At 38.9% G+C, this 18,535-nt stretch overlaps 1 protein-coding gene across 3 annotated transcripts in view; it reads right to left on the reverse strand.

Moving 5' to 3' along the window:
• Window positions 1-18,535, reverse strand: part of INPP4B (inositol polyphosphate-4-phosphatase type II B) — a 346,588-nt gene that overhangs the window by 88,983 nt on the left and 239,070 nt on the right. For all 3 annotated transcript variants that reach the window (XM_051617089.1, XM_051617087.1, XM_051617090.1), the window contains 2 exons: window positions 13,027-13,239; window positions 6,854-6,995 (listed from right to left, as the gene is read on the reverse strand). In XM_051617089.1, coding sequence (XP_051473049.1) covers window positions 6,854-6,995; window positions 13,027-13,239 — 355 coding nt within the window. The remainder of the gene's footprint in view (window positions 1-6,853; window positions 6,996-13,026; window positions 13,240-18,535) is intronic.

Genomic DNA, 18,535 nt, shown 5'->3' on the forward strand with positions numbered 1-18,535 from the left:
AGGTGCATCACAGACTGAGGTCTTGGAAAAGACAACTCCAGGGAAACGTCTATATAGCTGCTCAATCTTGGTTTAGTTAAAATCGCCATATGTCACTTGTTACGCAGGATATCCTGTTGCAAGTACTCCAGCAAGAATATAAGGATCAATTATAAACTACGCATAAAGTTCAAAATATCCATCAGAAGCACTTACTTATAGCAAAGACTGCACCTTTTAAGTGCTCCTTGAAATTGAGAAGCACTTAGAAAGTTAAGTTTATGAAACAAGAAAAAACACTGTATTGTGAGGCTTGCAAGTAAATTCAGTAGAATATGGAAAATAAAATTTTCTTGTATGCAAAGGATAAGCATAGAATATTAAAGAAATTCATAAAGATATATTATTTGTAAAGGGAGCTTTATAATAGTGTTCTAAATTCAGGTTTAGAATATCCTGATCTATCTTGCCTGAGCAGTGTAGGTATGTGAGGATACTGCTTGGTTACAAGTCACTGCTTACACATACATAAGAGTTTGGGAGAGATGTAAGTGGCCCTACACATCCTCCTTCATGAGAAAACTGGCAGTCAGCTCAGAATCAGTTGCTGCTGTAAAGAAGATGCAGGGGTCAACCACTGTCCAGGACCTCTATCCCTACAAAGAGCTTTGCACAATCACTTAAGGGAAAGAAATGGTAACGATTATTGCTTTTGTGTTTAACACATATAAGAATTTACAGGTTTGACTCTTTGGGTGCGAAATTTCTTTTAAGTTAAAATGGCAAGATTTGCATCCTCAACACAGCAGAATATCATTTGAAAAAGACTGAAGAATTATTGGAATGCGTAAACATTTGCCCAAAAAAAGACATTAGGAGCAACAAGAGAAGCAACAAGGATACTTCAGGATGACTGGCAGGTTGCTCTAATGGCAAGGGCAGCCTAACCTGTGAGGAATATTTAGCATCCAAACAAAAAAGTCAAAGCCTACTGATAAAATAAGGCAATTTAAAAAATCATGCTAGTCAGCCTTTGGAAAGGGAACTAAAGCAAGACATAAAAGCCAAACACATTAAATAGAAAATGGAAGGACTAAATTAAAAGTAGTAGTATCACTACTATGCAGTTAGTGTAAAAATAAAAGAATATGTGAACAAAAGCACTGAGTAAATACTCCACTGTCATCACTAACAGAGAATTGAAGAAGTTCAGTCTATGACAGGATCTGCCCTTTGGTTTCTGGAAAACACCCTCCAGTCCCTCGTTCACTTAATCAACATGCCTGCACAGGCAAATGACCTGCAAAGCACCTACCTACTAATTTTTACATGCTAATATTCAAGCTGCAATACATCAAAACGCATGTTAAATTTCATAAAGTCCAGCAAAAAAGCAAGCTTCTGCTCTTTTCCAAGTCAGACTCCTTGAAGTGCTTATTAAAATGTGCTGGTAACCAAACAGGAAAAGCCCTAAAGGTTTGGAACAGCAGTTCGATCTCCTTCTGCCCTGGTAACAGAGAAAAAAGCCAATTCTGTCACTGTCTGCACCACCTAAAAATCAGTGGAAATCTTAAATGGCTTCTAGTCACCTCAAAATCTAAATGGTATGAAGTTAAAAACTAAAAACAGAATTAAAAGCAGAAGAAAGAGTAATGTCGTACACTTAAAGGAACAGAGGGCCCTAGAAATGTAGGTAACAGCAGCTACTCAAAACTTTACTTTTTACTGTAGTTAATCACTTTTTCCCTTATTACTTGAACATACAGATAGTCTGAAATATAGGACTGAAATAACAGAGGTCAAACAATGTAAATGAGTTGTTGTCTTTACATCACAAAATGAACATTAGACAAACTTGAATGTCTTAATGAAAAAGGCAAGCAAAACAAGCAGCATGACATAATTAACCCACAGAGGCTTTCTTGGGATAAGAACACACTGCATATATATATATATTTTTTTTAAGGAAGGTTTAAAAACCAACTTAATAGCGTTCACGTGTTCAATCTTGCACCATAAGAAGGTCAGCTTCCTACTTTACCTTGCCACTCACCTCTTGGAGCTCAGTTTAACTCTGATATGAGGGATAAGCTCTTTGAGAAAGGATGAGGTTTTATGCTCATAATTCTGCAGCATTTCTTATAGGAACACAAAAACCTGCATAAGTCTTCCAGGTATCTCTGCAGTTAATATAACAGCAGTCTATTTTGCACAGTTGAGTGTTCAGAAGACCAATTTTGAATTATTGGGAATTTATTACTCTGTTGTAATCACCTGAGATTTTATATATTACCACATGGATTAATAGGGAAAATATATATGTATGATTAGATAGTTTACAAGTGTCACAGCAGCTTTAGCTTAGGGAAACAGAGAAAGAAGGAGATGGCAGTAACAGACAAACTAAGAAATCTAATTTACTCAAAACATAGGAGTAATGGATAAAACTTGCTCTTGAAGTGTTGTACAACCAAATATTCTTAAGTGTTGCTCAAAAAAATAGTTGGTTGATACAGTTAAATAGTATTCCTTTCCCTTACCCATTTTTAAGCTTTAGTCAATAGCTGAACTATTTAGAGAAAGTACTGCTGAAGAGTTTGTCTTATGTGCTGGGCTACACACAGTCCATTTAAGGACCCTAGCAAAAAAAAGAAGGATGATACAAAAATGAGAGGGAACAGAAATAAAGTGCAATAGTAGAGATGAGGCAAATCTAAGCTTAAGAGAACAGGAAAGAAAAATGTGAGGAAAAGGAAGGGAAAGAAAATATTTCAGAAGTGGTTTGGTTCCTCAAAATAAATGTCTGCTACTCAGGTGAACACAGACCAAGGGAGAATTTTGCATCTTCCTGATTAAATAATAACTTACAGCAAAAGCTCTTCTTCTGAAGATGCATGCTAAAGCAGAACAGTTTTATTTCATATTTCTACCAGCACTGCAACAGGGAGGGATGCACTGAAAGATGGAGTGCCTATCCCTAGGGCACTGAAAGACAGCAAGACTTACAGAATCTCCATCAGGTATCAGATTATTCCAGAAAAAATAACCCACATATGCCTGTAGCAATGTGGCAATGAACAGCTGTTTTCCTTCCTTCCAGCTAGGAAATATGGCACTCTTTCCCCAGGTGCTCTTTGCTACCTATGCTGAAGGTTACCATTGGCCAATTCATCTGTCCAGCAACACACTTTATGACTGTAATTTGCTTCGGGCAAAATCCAGGTGCAATCACACTGCCAATTTGAAGTGTTTGAGATAACATGGTGGATTTTGTATATAGCAAATTAGGGACGACTCACACAGAGGCAGCAGAGGAATGGCTGGATGATAGTTCTGAAGGTGTGGTAACAGAAGCAGATGGAAAACAGAAGCACTGCTGAACGTGGAGATCTGTCAAGGGCTGTGCAAGCATGAGAACAAACTACGACATTTCACTGGTCCCTCTAATGCTGTAGGACAGGCTTTCATATTCTGACTCCCATGGTAAAATAAAAGGCAAAGGAAACCAGCCTAATTAAAAGAATTTGAAAAAAACCCAAACCCTCTCCTTTAAAACCCATCTCCTCTTCTTGCTTTATCCTGCAGAGAAATCATAATCCTGCAGCTGATGAAACCCTAGTGTGTTACCTTGGTAACTGATAACTCAAATTCAGTCTTAAGAATACACTCAAAGGTCAGACTGCATGACAAGTTAGGCTATGGAAGGTATAATTCATGTTTAAAAAGTAAGTACAAGAAAAAGGTGCCACAGATATTTCTGATTACAAAGTTTCCATACAATAAATATAAGCAAGGTGGGGAAAAAAGAATAGGAACACATGATGTCAGCATCTATCTCAGGAAGCCCTGAATAAATGTTATGACAACACCTATAGTTACAGTAATACACTATTGCTCAAAACTGTCAAACTATTGTCGTAACATTTTCTACCATCTCAAATGAACACCTGTGAATTCTTTGACATCTTTTTCATTGTTATATACTAAAACAAAATTATAATATAACAGTCAGGTTCACTAATATAAGCAAACATTTCATCCCATGCTTTTCAATGTTTTGCATAACACATTATGCTTGAATTATAGTACTTTATATAACTGCAAGATACAGCGAGCTTTTCCCATCTGTAATGTTTGTGAATTGTACGTAGCATAAAATTATGTAATTTTAGAAATGTACCTATGGGTATAAACACAGTATGATGATTTTATATTATGAAGTTCTGAACCAACACAGCCAGGCTTCAAGTATAAAAATGGAGCAGAACTAAGGCAGAATTCACAACCCTAAACTTGGAATCTCAACTTCTAGGTAGTTGCTTCATGGTGCATCCTTAGGGCTTCACATCAAACTTGAGGGAGATTCAGAGAAAAACAAACATATAAACACATACTCTGATTGGGAAGCCAAGCATGAAAAATTCTGCCCCTAAAGGCAATCATTTTGAAAACCATTAGGCAACCAACTTTGGCACACATCTGGATGGTTCTTCAGAAAGCTCCATCTTTTAAGTCCTATAAAAGAAAGCAATTTAAAAACACCTCCAGTTCTACATGACCTTGAAAGTCCTAAGTTGTCAAAGGTACTGCATGATGCTTTCATGAAAACATGAAATTACACCTTACTCAAAAAGCAGAACTTGAAAACCAAGAGATCTGCCCCACAAATCTTCTGCAGTTTCCCTATAATGAGAACACTCAGCACAATCCTACAGAAGCACTGACTCTGCTCTCACAGGACAGCACTTCTATGTATTCAAATGAAATAAGGAATGGTCTGAAATGAGGGAAAAAAGATGACTTAATTGCAGTGCCATAACATTTTGATATTTTTTGTGTCCTTGGCCTGTCAGCTCCATGAGACAACCCCTCAGCTGAATGAAATGCATCTATAATTTTCTGACTAGTGATTACCAAGAGGTCCATTCCATTTGATGACTGCTTATTACAGTACTTAAAAGTTACTTCCTTTTAAGTTTTTTTGGTTTTGTGAGCTAACTAATATTTCTTTTGCCTGTGTAGGATGTGAGCCCGAATCAAAGCTAAGAGCACACTTTCTTATAACTACAGTGAAAGATTCAAATGGACTGGCTAAATATATTTCATGGCTTACAGAGATCAACAGAGAACATGTTCAGGGGCTTCAAGAGATTGAAAGAAAATGTTTAACTGTTCATGTTGCTCAGCATGCCAGAAATTAACCCAAAAGATTTATCCTAATTTTTTTTTTTTTTCAGACTGGGGAAGTAGCAGGAAATTTGAAGTTTTGTTCTGTAACTATGAAATACAGATAAAACACAGTGCATGTGTATCTATGCATACACACACAAATGCACTGCAGTAACTTGAAGTTAAGGTGAAGTTTGGGTGAAAGTGGACTACTTCTCCACCTGTAAAGCATTTCTAATAGACAGACTGGATTTTAGCTAACAATAGCAGAAAAGCTTTTTACCATCAGGGAGAAGAGAAGGGAGTTAGGCACAAGAACAAATTCAATTTTGTTCTTTTAATCAAAATCAGTATGCTTGGGATCATTTTCTAAGGATTATTTTTATACCTACCTCAGTGCTGAGCATCTATACCTTCTTAACTGAAAAAGGTCTGGAAAATGTAGAAAGCTAACTGTGTTGGTACTTTGCAACTGCAAGCCTTCATGAGAGAACAAAGATGATAACAGCAAGCTAACATTATAGGGATACTTGTCTGGTAGACAGAAACTCTGATACGCAAACAGGTAAGATACACGCTGGTCTCTGGACCATCCATACAAAAATAAATCCAACGCATCTGACACCGAAAACAAGAAACCCAGGATGCCAGCACAAATCTTGCATACTGGTAAAAATGCTGATGTTGCAGCTGCATTAAAAATTAATAGCACAACCAAAATGTGTTGCATGAAACTCATCAGTACTACACAAATGATGTGCAGATGAAAAAAGTTTTAATGATTTTTATGTAAGAAAGAAATTACAAATGAGTACTAATAATTTTAAAACACTTAATATAGAATTATGTCATTAAAATCAGGAGGAGGGGAAGAACATATAAATGAAAGTATAGGGTAAAGTACACAATAAAAAAAAATAAAATCCAAAATTGTACAAAGCTCCATTATAAAGTGGGTCATTGTTTGTGGGGTTTGTTTCTTTTGTTTAACTGAAGAGTGGGACAAAGGTTGGTTCTTATTTCCTTATATGTAGACCACCCAGCATTATCACAAAGAAGCTGTTTCATTTGTTGCAACATGCACATCAAAAAATCTCATCAGATTTATGAAGATCTGATCTTTGCCTTCAGAAAGCACCAAGGAATGTGCCACAGAAGATGAGAAACTTTGGTGACAAAGGCCTGATGTGGACAGAGTTTTCTTTGCATCATCTCATGGAATAACTCTACTTAGCCTTCAGTATTGACATAGACTGACAACAGGGAAAAATGAATTCTAGCAAATCAGAAAACAAAAAAATCAGTGTATCACTTCAGAAAAACGGAAGGGTTTACAGGAGAATGACACCAAACCAGAGTACTGACCTTTCTTTAGAAGTTTTCTGTGGGGTAAGAGACACTCCGATTTTTTTTTTTCTCAAAAAGGCATATCCAAGTAAAATCTAAACTAAACTAACCTACATCAGCCTTAAAAGGGAAATGTTCTGGTTTCAGGAGGTTTTCATTGTAGCACAAAAAACTGAGCACACCAAGCAGTAGGAGCACACAACAGAACTGTAATTTGATAAACAGCCTTCCATCATTCAAGGCTACAACTTTGCAAAACCTTGCTTTCTCAAAGATATTATTGACTCTATCTCATTTTTCTGTGACCTTTTCCATTTTTATTTACTCTAGACAATGATTAAAATATAAAGTTGCTTACCACCTGTATGCAACACCTTGCAATCTGCTGCTGAAGGGTCATTGTCACCCTCTTTAGTGCTGATGTTGTCTTTTTCAAGCAGTCTGTCCACCATGGCAATAACGCAGTTTAAACTCTTTCCCACATTGGCCCACACCCTGTCCTGAAAAGCATAATCATTACTGCACATTATTGAAAAAGAAAAAAAGAAACAATACTAACCTCTTATTAACACCTTAAAATGGAGACTGAGATGTCCACGTTACTAGATATCCTACTAGAAATATTAGGTGTCAGCATATAACCAATTTTTGCATTCTTAGCCTACTACCAACTAAAGCCTTTTTCATGGACTTTTTTTCTTGTAGTATAAACAACCAAAGTAAAACTCTTTGGTTTTTTAGATTCTGGAAAACACGTGTTTCAAACTCTACATGAAAATGCATGTGAAGTTGCAGGTCCAATCACAAGGAACTGAGCAGTTTGTTTATTTGAAGTAATATAGTAAGAGTACAGACATTCAAAGCCTTGCCAAAAAAAAAATCTCACGTCCAACTGTCAGTTTTGCCGTAGTACTTAATAACCTCTTTTTGATAATTTAACATACCCTCTATTTTATCGCATCAGTTACTCTGTTAAAGCAAATGTAAAATTAAAGGACTAGAATTAGAAACTTGCTGTCATGACATCAGAAATAAATTCTTCACCATGAGGGTGCTGGAATAGGTTGCCCAGGGAGGCTGTGGAAGCCACCTCTCTGGAGGTGTTTAAAGCCAGGCTGGATGAGGCTTTATGCAACCCGGTCTAGTGTGAGGTGTCCCTGCTCATAGAAGAAAGGTTAAAATCTGATGATCTTTAAGGTCCCTTCCAACCTTAACCATTCAATGATTCTATGTTTATCAGGTCACACACTTTCAGTTTTATTCTTCACCTCTCAAAGAAACTACAACCATCACTTTTAGCTGAGATTATAAAAAGTTCTAATTACAGAAGTAATAAGAATGATTAAAAAATTATGTACAAGCAGAGAACAAAGGAGAGAATGTAGAGTGAAAGACTGAGCTGTTACAGAACAGATACACAGGAAGGGTCCTTCAGGGGCTGGATGCTGAAGAAAGCAAAGCTTTTGTCCCTGCTTTTGTGGGGTTGAATAAGGAAAAAAAAACTCAACAAGCTGTACAAGAAATGAAGCTGTACAAAAGGTCAGCAATCAGACTAAAACCAAAACATAAACCCACAAAAATCCCGTTGTACATCATTTAATGCTGAATCATCAAACTCATGCAGAGCAACCAGAGTTTGCTTGAGAGCTAAAAGTGGGAAGATAATATCACTGCTCTTCTTTCTACTTGATAGTAGTCAGAAACATTATACATGCCAGACCTTGACGTATAAAAATGGAGTTGCAAGAGACAAGAGAGAAAACTGAAAACTCTGAAAAATGCTGTATTTCCATATAACTGGTAATGCTTGGAAGTTGGGTGAAAGCAAGGTTAGAACTACTACTAGAGAAAACATTTAATCTAAGATTTATTTTAAACTACATACCAAGTTTCTTAGGCCACTTTCCTGACAAGTGGATTCTGATCTTTCCCTGTTCCCTCCACTTGAGGGCACACCCTCTGACAAAGGGGCATCCTGCCCTGAGGGACATGACATTAGCCTGAAGATAGAAGCATGGTCTTGCTGAATCTATACAGCAACACAGATCCTCTCTCCTCCAGCTCCCCAAACCTGATTCCTGGAAAGAACTTGTAGGGCTGCCTTAATTACAAAAATCTAGTCTTATAAGTGGATGTAGAAACTACAGTTTTATCCTCTCCCTAGATAATCCTGTGTCTTAACCATATGATGGAAAAGGTATTGTTGATTTACAAGAGGCATGAAGCAGGTCACTCTCATGCAGAACTGCATTGAATATTTTTTTTTTTTTTTAAGTACTGCCTGCACAATACAACAAGTGGAAATAACTGCACCTACACACATGAAATAAACCACTAGACATGTGACTGTATAGATATAGGAGAGCACGTATAGATTCCTTCAAAAGTTCCATCCTGTATGTATCTAAAGTGTTCCTGAAAAATATTTACAAAATGGGTGAAATTACTGATTTTCACTACTCATGAGTACTATTTTTGGGAGAAAGATTCTAAGAAAAGCAAATAAATACTCCAAGGAGTAAAAATTCCAGCCCCGAGTAGCTGCAGGTTTTATCAGAAAGTAGCAGGGAACTTCAGGCTTTCTAGACGCTGAAGTTGCTGAGGCATATGAACACAAGTTGCTTAGTGTGTCTGCAGCAATACAACTTCCCTTTCCTCCCTCTGCTGGAGGAGTTTAATTCCAATACAATGCATTAAGCTCTTAAGAAGCATCTGGAGTTATTGCACAAGCAACACAAATACGAGCTTTTGTTTCATTTCTCAAACACTTCATTTGTCTTCAACACTTCGCCTTTTCAAACCAACTATTAACCCAGCACTTAGATAATGTCTATACAACATTCAGACAAGCATTCCCCAAGGGTTTAGAAAGAAAATTCATAAACATCTGTTGACAGAAATCTCACTTTTATTACCATATATCTGGTCTTTTTTACATATAAGCAAGGAAGACAGAAGGAGTAAGGGCTTGTCCCACAGCTCTTTTTCCCCACATCAGAGGTCCCTGGGATTAGAAGCTAGCATTATAGGCAGACAGAAAAAGTAGATGTGTGATATGATTCTGTCTGCACCAAAGATGGGCACATTTTTCCAAGATCTCTGTTGCAATTTTGTAGTTTGATAAGAACATTTCTCAAGTAAAAATTAAGTTTTCCATTAAGGAAACCCAAGGGTCTCCCTATTATTCTCCAAAAGAGGAAATCCATCCATTTCCAATTCTTTGTCATCCCTTATTATTCTCTTAACGTTCTTCTGTAGCCTAGCATACTTTCCACAGACCTTTCACCATCTTAAATGGAATATTTTCAATTTGCCTAAGAACCACTCACAAGCAACCATTTTGCACAGCATGTGCCAGGTTAAAGGACAAAATATCCCCACAGCCTCTCAAGTAAGCATGCTTATCAGCCCTCTGTGTGAATTGAGGGTTCAGAAGAAGGTAACACTTATTTCTTTGTACACTGAAGTACTGAGACCCTAGAATCCTAAGTAGGATACTTCTCCCCTGATACCTGTTCTCCTTCAGTTGCTGTGGAGCTAATTGGATAGTAAGTTTACTACTATGGTATGAAAGAACAAGAGAAACAAGCTCTCAGCTTCCCTGTCATTAATGATTCTTTAAGCTGAGAAGTCAAGCCAATGGCAGGGAAAGTGGAACTCTGTAACAGGACTTGACCCTGTTGGGCAAGGCAGAATGGGACAAGGCAATAGCACACTGACATCTTCCACTTCTTCCAAATTTCAGAAGCCATTTGGGACACTGCGGAGTCCTGGCATGCATGGTTAGGTGTTGCTAGTTAGAAATGGCCATAGCTGCACTTCTCTTACCATCTTCTGCTGTGGTACCAGCAGGCATGCGTACTCATAATGATCTCCATGAAAAGCTAGGCCTTGGCATCACAGAAAGCTGAGCACTTTTCTTAGGGCATTTGAAAGTGAACCAGTAAAATAATGCCCTTTCATCCACCCCATTCAAGAACTCTAATTCTTTTCCTTCCACTCTGAAAGTAACATTAAAAAGCAATCCAATCTCCTCATTTCACACAGCTGGAGCCCAAACTATTTTCCTGTCATTGCACCTCACTGGATGTGTTCCTCCCAAGCACTGCTGGCCAGAGTCCCAGAGGGTGTCTTTTTTTTTTTAAGGATTCTCAGGCTTTCTAAATTAACTACAGAGCTCCTCAGTTCTCCCTTGTCCTTCTGGCTACACCCCTACAGTTGCACGCTTTACCTTGTGCCACATATGACACAGCAACTGCATTCCCCAGGGCTCTGAAGATACTGTCTCTCCTTCACGTGGGTCGATAGTCACAAATTACCTTAAGGCCCTTTTGAGGAATGCTCATAGATAAAGCAAAAACCTTTATTAACACACATGATTAACACCCTCTTGTGATGCGACAGTGCTTTGGAAGGGAATATGTCACACACAAGTCAGTATTTCAGACCCACGCCCGAGTACCATGTCAGTATTTATACATAAATTCTCGGAAATGTCATTTTATCTGTTCTTCGTAGCTCTAACCACATTAAGGAGTCAGTCAGAAATGCAGAGCAGAGAAAGCTTCAAGTGGCAATAAGCCCACCTTTTCTTGCATTATACATGACAACATGATTTGTTCCCTCCTTCAGGGAGGTTCTAGGAAAGCAGAAGCAGCTGGCAAGAGAAGAAGAGAGTATCTACTCAGAGGCAATCTAAAACTCAGTATTTTTCCTTCAACAGTAATGCTTAAACTACTACCTACATGTAGTGCACCAATATAAACAGATCAACCCATACTTCTGTCAGCTACTCTGGGATCAAAACTTATACTTGGTATCAAAGAAGAAAAGCGCAACACAGTACCACTCTTGAGAAGGTGGCTTTCTGGAAAACACTGGTCACTCAGGGAAAGGGCCCCCTGTACGTGTTTAATGGAAATTCCGATTGAAAATGCTACTCTAGTGCTTGATAATAGTGGGGAGTGAAAAACAACAAAGGAGGAAACACTACTGTGGATATAAAGCAATCTAAGGTTTTTTCCTTTATAGTTGACTTTCAGAGCAGATGAAGTTGTGGCGCTTTTTTTAATATATATGCATTTATTCTCTCTCTTTTCATCATTCTAAGGATAACTGATCACTGAAACTTGCACTGTTTTTTATCTCCATTGACAGAAAGTACTGAAAAATAAGGGAAGTCTCATCTTTCAAATTTAGAAAAAAAACAAGCTTTCTCCAAGATTTATACTGTCTCAAGTTTGACAGGGACTTTGACTCAGTTTAACTCAGAAAATATTTAAAGACACACTTGATTTTAATCAAGCACATAATTTTACTAATTCAGTAGAAAAAATAGATCCATTTTAAACTTATGTGCTTACATGTTTTAATAGATGAGGACCAAGCCCTGGACAGAAATAAAGGAATAATGAAATACAGCAAAGCTAACTCTCTGCAGAGCACTAAATGAAAACACAACTTGCAAAACCTGGCATTTTTCCAATACAAAATTTCTCCCTTTTATCAAATCTGCTGCAATACTTACTTTTCTGAATGTTTCAACAGCTGGAAGCAAGTATTTTAGCTTTAATTTCAAGAAAAGAAGAACCATTCTAGCCCTTCAGATTGTTGAGAAAACATAAAAAGTGTATTTCAGGCTTTGAGACCAGAAAACAAATAGAGGAATGAGTTATTTATTTAGTGGTTAAATTGCATGACTACTTAATACATGGGACTGGAAATAATTGTCTTTTCTCTAGAAGAAACAAATGTTTCAGGTGTAAGTACTTTAGCTCACACAAGCTATTAATTATTTACAATAGAGATTAATATGCTGGCATCCTTTACATTTATGAGAATACAGTGATAAACTGAAATTATGAGCCTGAACTGAATAAAAATAGCCTGAGTTCAGGGTATATGTAACAATGAAGCAGTTCTATTATGAACACAACCACCAAAATAATTAACATACAAAAAATCTCAGCCATATAAATAATATAAATCTTTGAAAGATATGCTAAGAATGTTAAAAACTAAAAGCCATGTTGAATTCTTTTATGCAATCTCAGACATCCTCTAAGAACAGAGTCTAAGGGAAAACAGCTCTGTTTTGCCAAGGGTTAATTAATGTGTATTTAAACTATTTATATTCAGCCCTTGGGAAAAAGAAAAAAAGGGGAAAATAAAAAGAATTTTTCTTATATCAGTGTATGCCATTCCAGTCTCATTAAATCTGCTCAACTAGCAAAAAGACCTAAAGTTAGAGCAAAGGAAGACTATTTTTCTGTCTGGGCAAGAAGATATTAATCATCCTCACTGTTATATTCACAACCAAGCACAGAAGCACACTGCACTTAAGAAAATTTTTTAAATCTAGTTTAAAAATATACAATGTGTTTGAAAAATATGATTTAATGGTTTTGCACTCCTTTATGGGAACCTCCCCCACCCCAATAACATGTCACAAGGACACTTAGAGCTTGTATTTGTTTATGCTGAATTGTAGGTTTAGGACTGTACACCAACCAAGAGTTTCTGACTACTTACCCACTCTTCCTCATCATACTCAGAATGATGTGGTATAGAGTCCTGTCTTGTAATCTGAGAAGGATGATCCTGATGTTGTAAATCACCGCCCTCTTCTGCAGTGTTTCTAGGCACAGCCGGTTTCTTGAGGACACAGCCAGGCCGGGCTGTGTACAGTGCTAAAAGGGCACTTCTGACCAGCTGATCCTTAAATGCATGCACAAATAACTCTGTCTAGAAATAAAACGAATGAATGAAGAGGTTAGGCCAAGAGATGCAATACTGTGATGTAGATATTTCAACATTTGATTACCTTTAGGTGCAGAGAATATTTGTTTCAGGCTGGCCTAAGAGATAGAAATCAAAACAGACCAACAAACAATGATGAACAATTCAAGGGGTTTAGGGACATAATCACATTCTACAATCCCAGTGCTCTAATGACTAACATGAAAGCACAGTATCTGTCAGAGAAGTCATAATCTTTTCACGTAATTCTACTTTATTCAAGTTCCAAATTTTGCCTGCAGAGACAAGCCTCTACAAGAACCAGTTCCAAGAGTAATCAACCACTGTTTGATAACTTCTGAATAAGTATCAGATAAAACGTGATAAACAAATTTAAGGATGATCTTAAATACAAGCACACCACTCTACCCTGCTGAGATTTAAGTACCTGCAAAAGCAGTATTTCCAAAGATAAATTTTGGTATGTGCAGGTATCAACCCAAGTATCAGGGCAGATGATGACACCTGATTTCTAGCTTTATTTTATTTTTAAAGAAAGAAAACTTTTCAGTAGTTTTCCCAGGCTCTCTAAAGATGCTATTCAATCCCTGCATCCTTTTCCTAAATCTTTTTTGTTGACTGCGGTATCTGGAAGTTCACCATATTTCTAAAAACCTCCAGCCTCCTTGCAATATTTATCTCGCTTCCACCCCAAGGAAAATGTTTTCTGCTTATGGCATTAAAGATCTCTAGACTATCCCCACCTAACAGCACTTGCTGTTGCCATCAGACTGCCACACACATCTTTCTGCTGCAACCACACACAAATGTGGCGCCATCTCTGCTACTCCTCTTACTTTGGAGGCTGGCCTTTTTGCTCCCTCAGCTGACACAATTTAGTGAACAGGAGAGGGTGAGGTGCAAGGCCGTGTTCCCTTTCACTACAGGATGGTAACCACTAGCGAAGCCACAGTAGCAGACAGTTGGGGAGAGTGACAATTCTGGTTACTTTAAGAAAAATCAACAAGGTACATGTGTCAGAGTGGAAGAGCACACAATCAACCACATTACCACATCACACCCAGGCTTCCAGAGCTCCTCTCCTCAGACACAGGGTGATGTGAAACTGTTTCGCAGTTCTTCCACAGCACAATTACCTGAATTTATTTATCCCAGGTCAGTGGAATTTAGTTGCATTCCTGTTTAATCAGAACCTAGTGGATTGTCACATGCAGATTCAGATGCCAAACTGTCTAAATTAAACAGGCACATGGAAAAGTATGTAGATAAGAGTGAGAGCAACCAGCCTGAACAAGCAGTCACAAAAGGCTAGGAAATGCTACAAATAAAGGTTGCCCAGCCAAGCTTCATCCAGCCCTTTCATGCTTCTTATGCAACACGTGGAAGAGAATTAGCAAAACCACGCAAACAAAAAAATTTCAAGTTTCAGCATTTATCTTCCTGCAAATCTTCTCAGTTTCTGCACATTTTTCTTCTACTCTTATCTCCTCCCTTTTTAAGAGTACTTGCTCCTCTTCTGTATGTCTCTACTCCTACTGAACTTCTTTTTCTTACTTTCCTGCCTCAATACTCCCTCACAGGTTTACTGACATGTAGACCATAATGCTCTAAATAATTGATGGTTTTCTTAAAGCTCCACCTGCTGGAGGTACCTGCTTAAGAAGTTTCTGCTTCTTCCCATTTTCACAATGTTTAGGAAGAGGTATTTTTGATCCTCAGTGGTTTGAATCACACAATCACAGAATTTTTTGAGTTGGAAGGGACCTTAAAGATCATCAAGTTCCAACTCCCTTGCATAAGCAGGGACACCTTCCACTAGAACAGGCTGCTCAGAGCCCCATCCAACCTGCCCTTGAACACCTCCAGGGATGGAGCCCCCACAACATCTCTGGGCAGTCTGTTCCAGTGTCTCACCACCCTTACACTGAAGATTTTATGTCTGATCTCTAACCTAAACCTCTTCTTTCAGCTTAAAACCATTACCCTTTGTCCTCTCACTGCAAGCCCCTGTAAAAAGACCCTCCAGATCTTTTCTACAGGCCCCCTTCAGGTACTGGAAGGCCACTATGAGGTCCCCCTGGAGCCTTTTTCAGACTGAACAACACCAACTCCCTCAGCCTGTCCTCATAAGAGCATCATAATGTCCTCCAGCCCTCAGATCATTTTCATGGCCCTTCTCTGGACAATTCCGATAGGTCCACAGATCTGCCAGCTCTCTTCTGCTCCCTTTGCCCTGAGGGCTGTATCCCATGGGGTCCTATGTACTAACTCCTTGAAAGAGCTGGAAGTTTGCTTTCCTAAAATTCAGAGACCTGACTAAGCTTTTCATTTGCCTCTTGCCCCTGAACTATACTAGTGCATGGTCACTGCAGCCCAGGCTGCCTTCAACTTTGATATCCCTAAAGAGTTCACTTACATTTGTGACAATCAGGTCCAATAATGCATCCCCCTGGGTAGGACTGTCAATTTCCTGACTTAAAAAGTTGTCATCAAGGCATTCCAGGAGTCTCCTGGATTGCCTACAACTTGCCGTGCTACTTTTCCAACAGATGTTGGGATGGTTAAATCCCCCAGCAGGATGAGAGACTGTGATCATGATGTTTCTTCAAGCTGGAGCAAGAAGGCTTCATCAATAGGCTCCACTTGATTGGGTGGCCTGTAATAGACTCCAACCACCAGTCTCCCTTTGGTGTTTCGATCCCTGATTCCCACCCATAAATTTTCAACTTGCTCATGGCTATTTTTTAGGCACAACTCTTGACTCTCTATCCAATTCTTTACATAGAGGTCAACACCTCTACCCCTTCTTCCTGTCCTATCCCTTCTGAACAGCTTATAGCCTTCAATAGACACACTCCAATCATAGGATTATTCCCATCAAGTTTCTGTAATCGCCACTATATCATAGCTTTCTTGTGGCATGATGGCTTCCAACTCCTGATTGTTGCCTATGCTGTGTGCATTGGTGTAGAGGCACTTCAGCTGGGCTGCTGGCCATGTCACCTTCTTAGAGGGACACCCTTTTATACCCTTCAGGTGTTTCCTGTCTCCTGCATCCTTTATGACTTCCAGACATTCAACCCCCATTGTGCAAACTCCAGGGATGCTTGCAGCAGGCTTTGATTTCCCTTTCCCCTTTAAACCTAGTTTAAAGCCCTGTCAATGAGGGCTGCTAACTTCTGGGAGAATATCATCTTCCCATCTCTTGCCAGCAGGCTCAGCAATGTATATGCTGATCCCTGGTTAAAGAACCCAAAATTCTGTCAGCGACACCAGCTCTAGAGCCAGGTATTAACCTGTGAGATTTTCCAGTTACTTTCTTCACAAATTCCTGCTCTTGGTTGTATGGAAGAAAAGGTAACTTGGGCACCTGAGTCCCTGACTATTCTCCCCAATGCCCTGAAGTCATTCTTGATTCCCCTTGGACTTCTTGTAACAATTTCCTCACTATCCACCTGAAAGATCAGTAGTGGGTAGTAGTAGTCAGAGGGGGGTACCAGGTTAGAGTCCTTTTTTGTAAAATTCCTTACCCGGGCCCCAGGGAGGCAGCATACCTCCCTCTGTGCTGGGTCCGGTTGACAAATAGGGCCCTCCATTCCTCTGAGCAGGGAATCACCAATGACAACAACTCTCCACTTTTTCTTAGCAGATGATGTTGTTATACAAGTAGGCTGACTTGTGTTGGGCCTCTCCTCTGTCCCAGATGGTCTATCATCTGTGACGTCATTAGTCTGCCCCTCAACTTCCAGAGCCTCACACCTGTTGTGCAGACTTATCTGAAGGGAGCACGTATGAAGGGAAGGGGGACGGCCTACGGTCTCGAGCAGGAAGCTGCTTCCACATTCCCTCATCTTGCTTGCTATTGCTAGACTGGTAGCAGGAGGGCCGAAGACTTTTTTCTTCCTGCATCTCTTGATGTACCTGCCTCAGGGATGTTAGGGTGCAATTCCACCAATCTATGTCATCCTCAGAGTCTCTGATGCTTCTTAGCCTCTCAACTTCATCTCTTAGTTCAGCCAGCATGCAGAGCAGGTCCTTTACCTGGTCACACCTTGTAAGTATACTGCTAGAGCAATCATCAAGTATTGGAGATAGGCTGTGGTATTCCCTGCAGCTGGAGACCTGGACAGCTGCAGGCCTCTGTGGCAGCATGGTCTGGGTTGCTGCATCCTTTACAGCAGAGGTAACTGCTTTTGCCTGCATGGACATCATCTCCAAGTTTCATCCTATTGTTGATGTTGTTGTGGCTGTTGTTCGCCTCATTATCTGGTAATCAGCTATGTGAAGTGCTAGGTCTTAAGTGCTATCCTTTGTGATGGTGGCACAAAGAAAGGCTAAAACTTTGCTGCAAATAAAACTCAAAATAAGAATCTTAGGGATACCTAAGCTAAGTTACGGCATTTTTTTAACCAACACCAGGAAGTATTTCAGATCTGATTTGAGATTCTATAGCGATTAGGCTTGGCAATACTATTAATCTCCCTGGCAATGTTTCCATACCATTCTGTCTCCTCCTGACTAACTTGGTGCCTGACTGAAACAGCTTTCTTATATGTAGCCTCATGGCCCTGAACTGCACCATATTTCCAGCCTCCTTGTGCAGTCTTTGGAGAATTTTGCTAGGAAACCCTAATAATCTTCTATAAAGAAGAGACAAAGTGAGACTTGCAAAGTTGTCCTTTCTTGTATGGTAACAACAGAGCTGTTCAGAGTTCAAGACCACAGTTCCATACCAAGAGAGTGCAAAGTACTTTACTTTCCTGTCCTTAGGAATTACAACATCATGGTTTTGCTGAGTTTTTGTACCTTGCCTCCCCCTCAAAAACTGCCTGAGATAATTTCAGGTCTCTGCATCAGGCAAGGTAGACTCAAAAAAGCTTTACATTTCAGAAAATTTTACATATTGGACTGCTTGAACTAAGGAATGCCCACTGTGACTGCAATGTATACTGGTTAGCTATCTGAAAAAGTAATTCAATTTAATATTGATATGTTAAAGGGAAAATCCATTTTAAAAAGCAAACTGGCATGAAAATGAACATCCATTTTTTTTCATGTAGAGTCTAAAATGATTCTGTAATTAAATTCCATTAAAGGATTCCATTGGCTTAAAAACAATCCACATTTTAACTACATTTTCTTACAGCTCAGTACAGCTAGATTTGCAGAACAACACTATTTATAAAACTGTATTGAAATCACAAAAAAAAGTCTATAAAAAAGAAATGAAAACTTTGCAAGTTCTTTTAGATACCTGACTAGAGAATATTTTTGCAAACAA

This window comes from Apus apus, chromosome 4 (assembly GCF_020740795.1).
Source record: "Apus apus isolate bApuApu2 chromosome 4, bApuApu2.pri.cur, whole genome shotgun sequence".
In the NCBI taxonomy this organism is placed as follows: Eukaryota; Metazoa; Chordata; class Aves; order Apodiformes; family Apodidae; genus Apus; species Apus apus.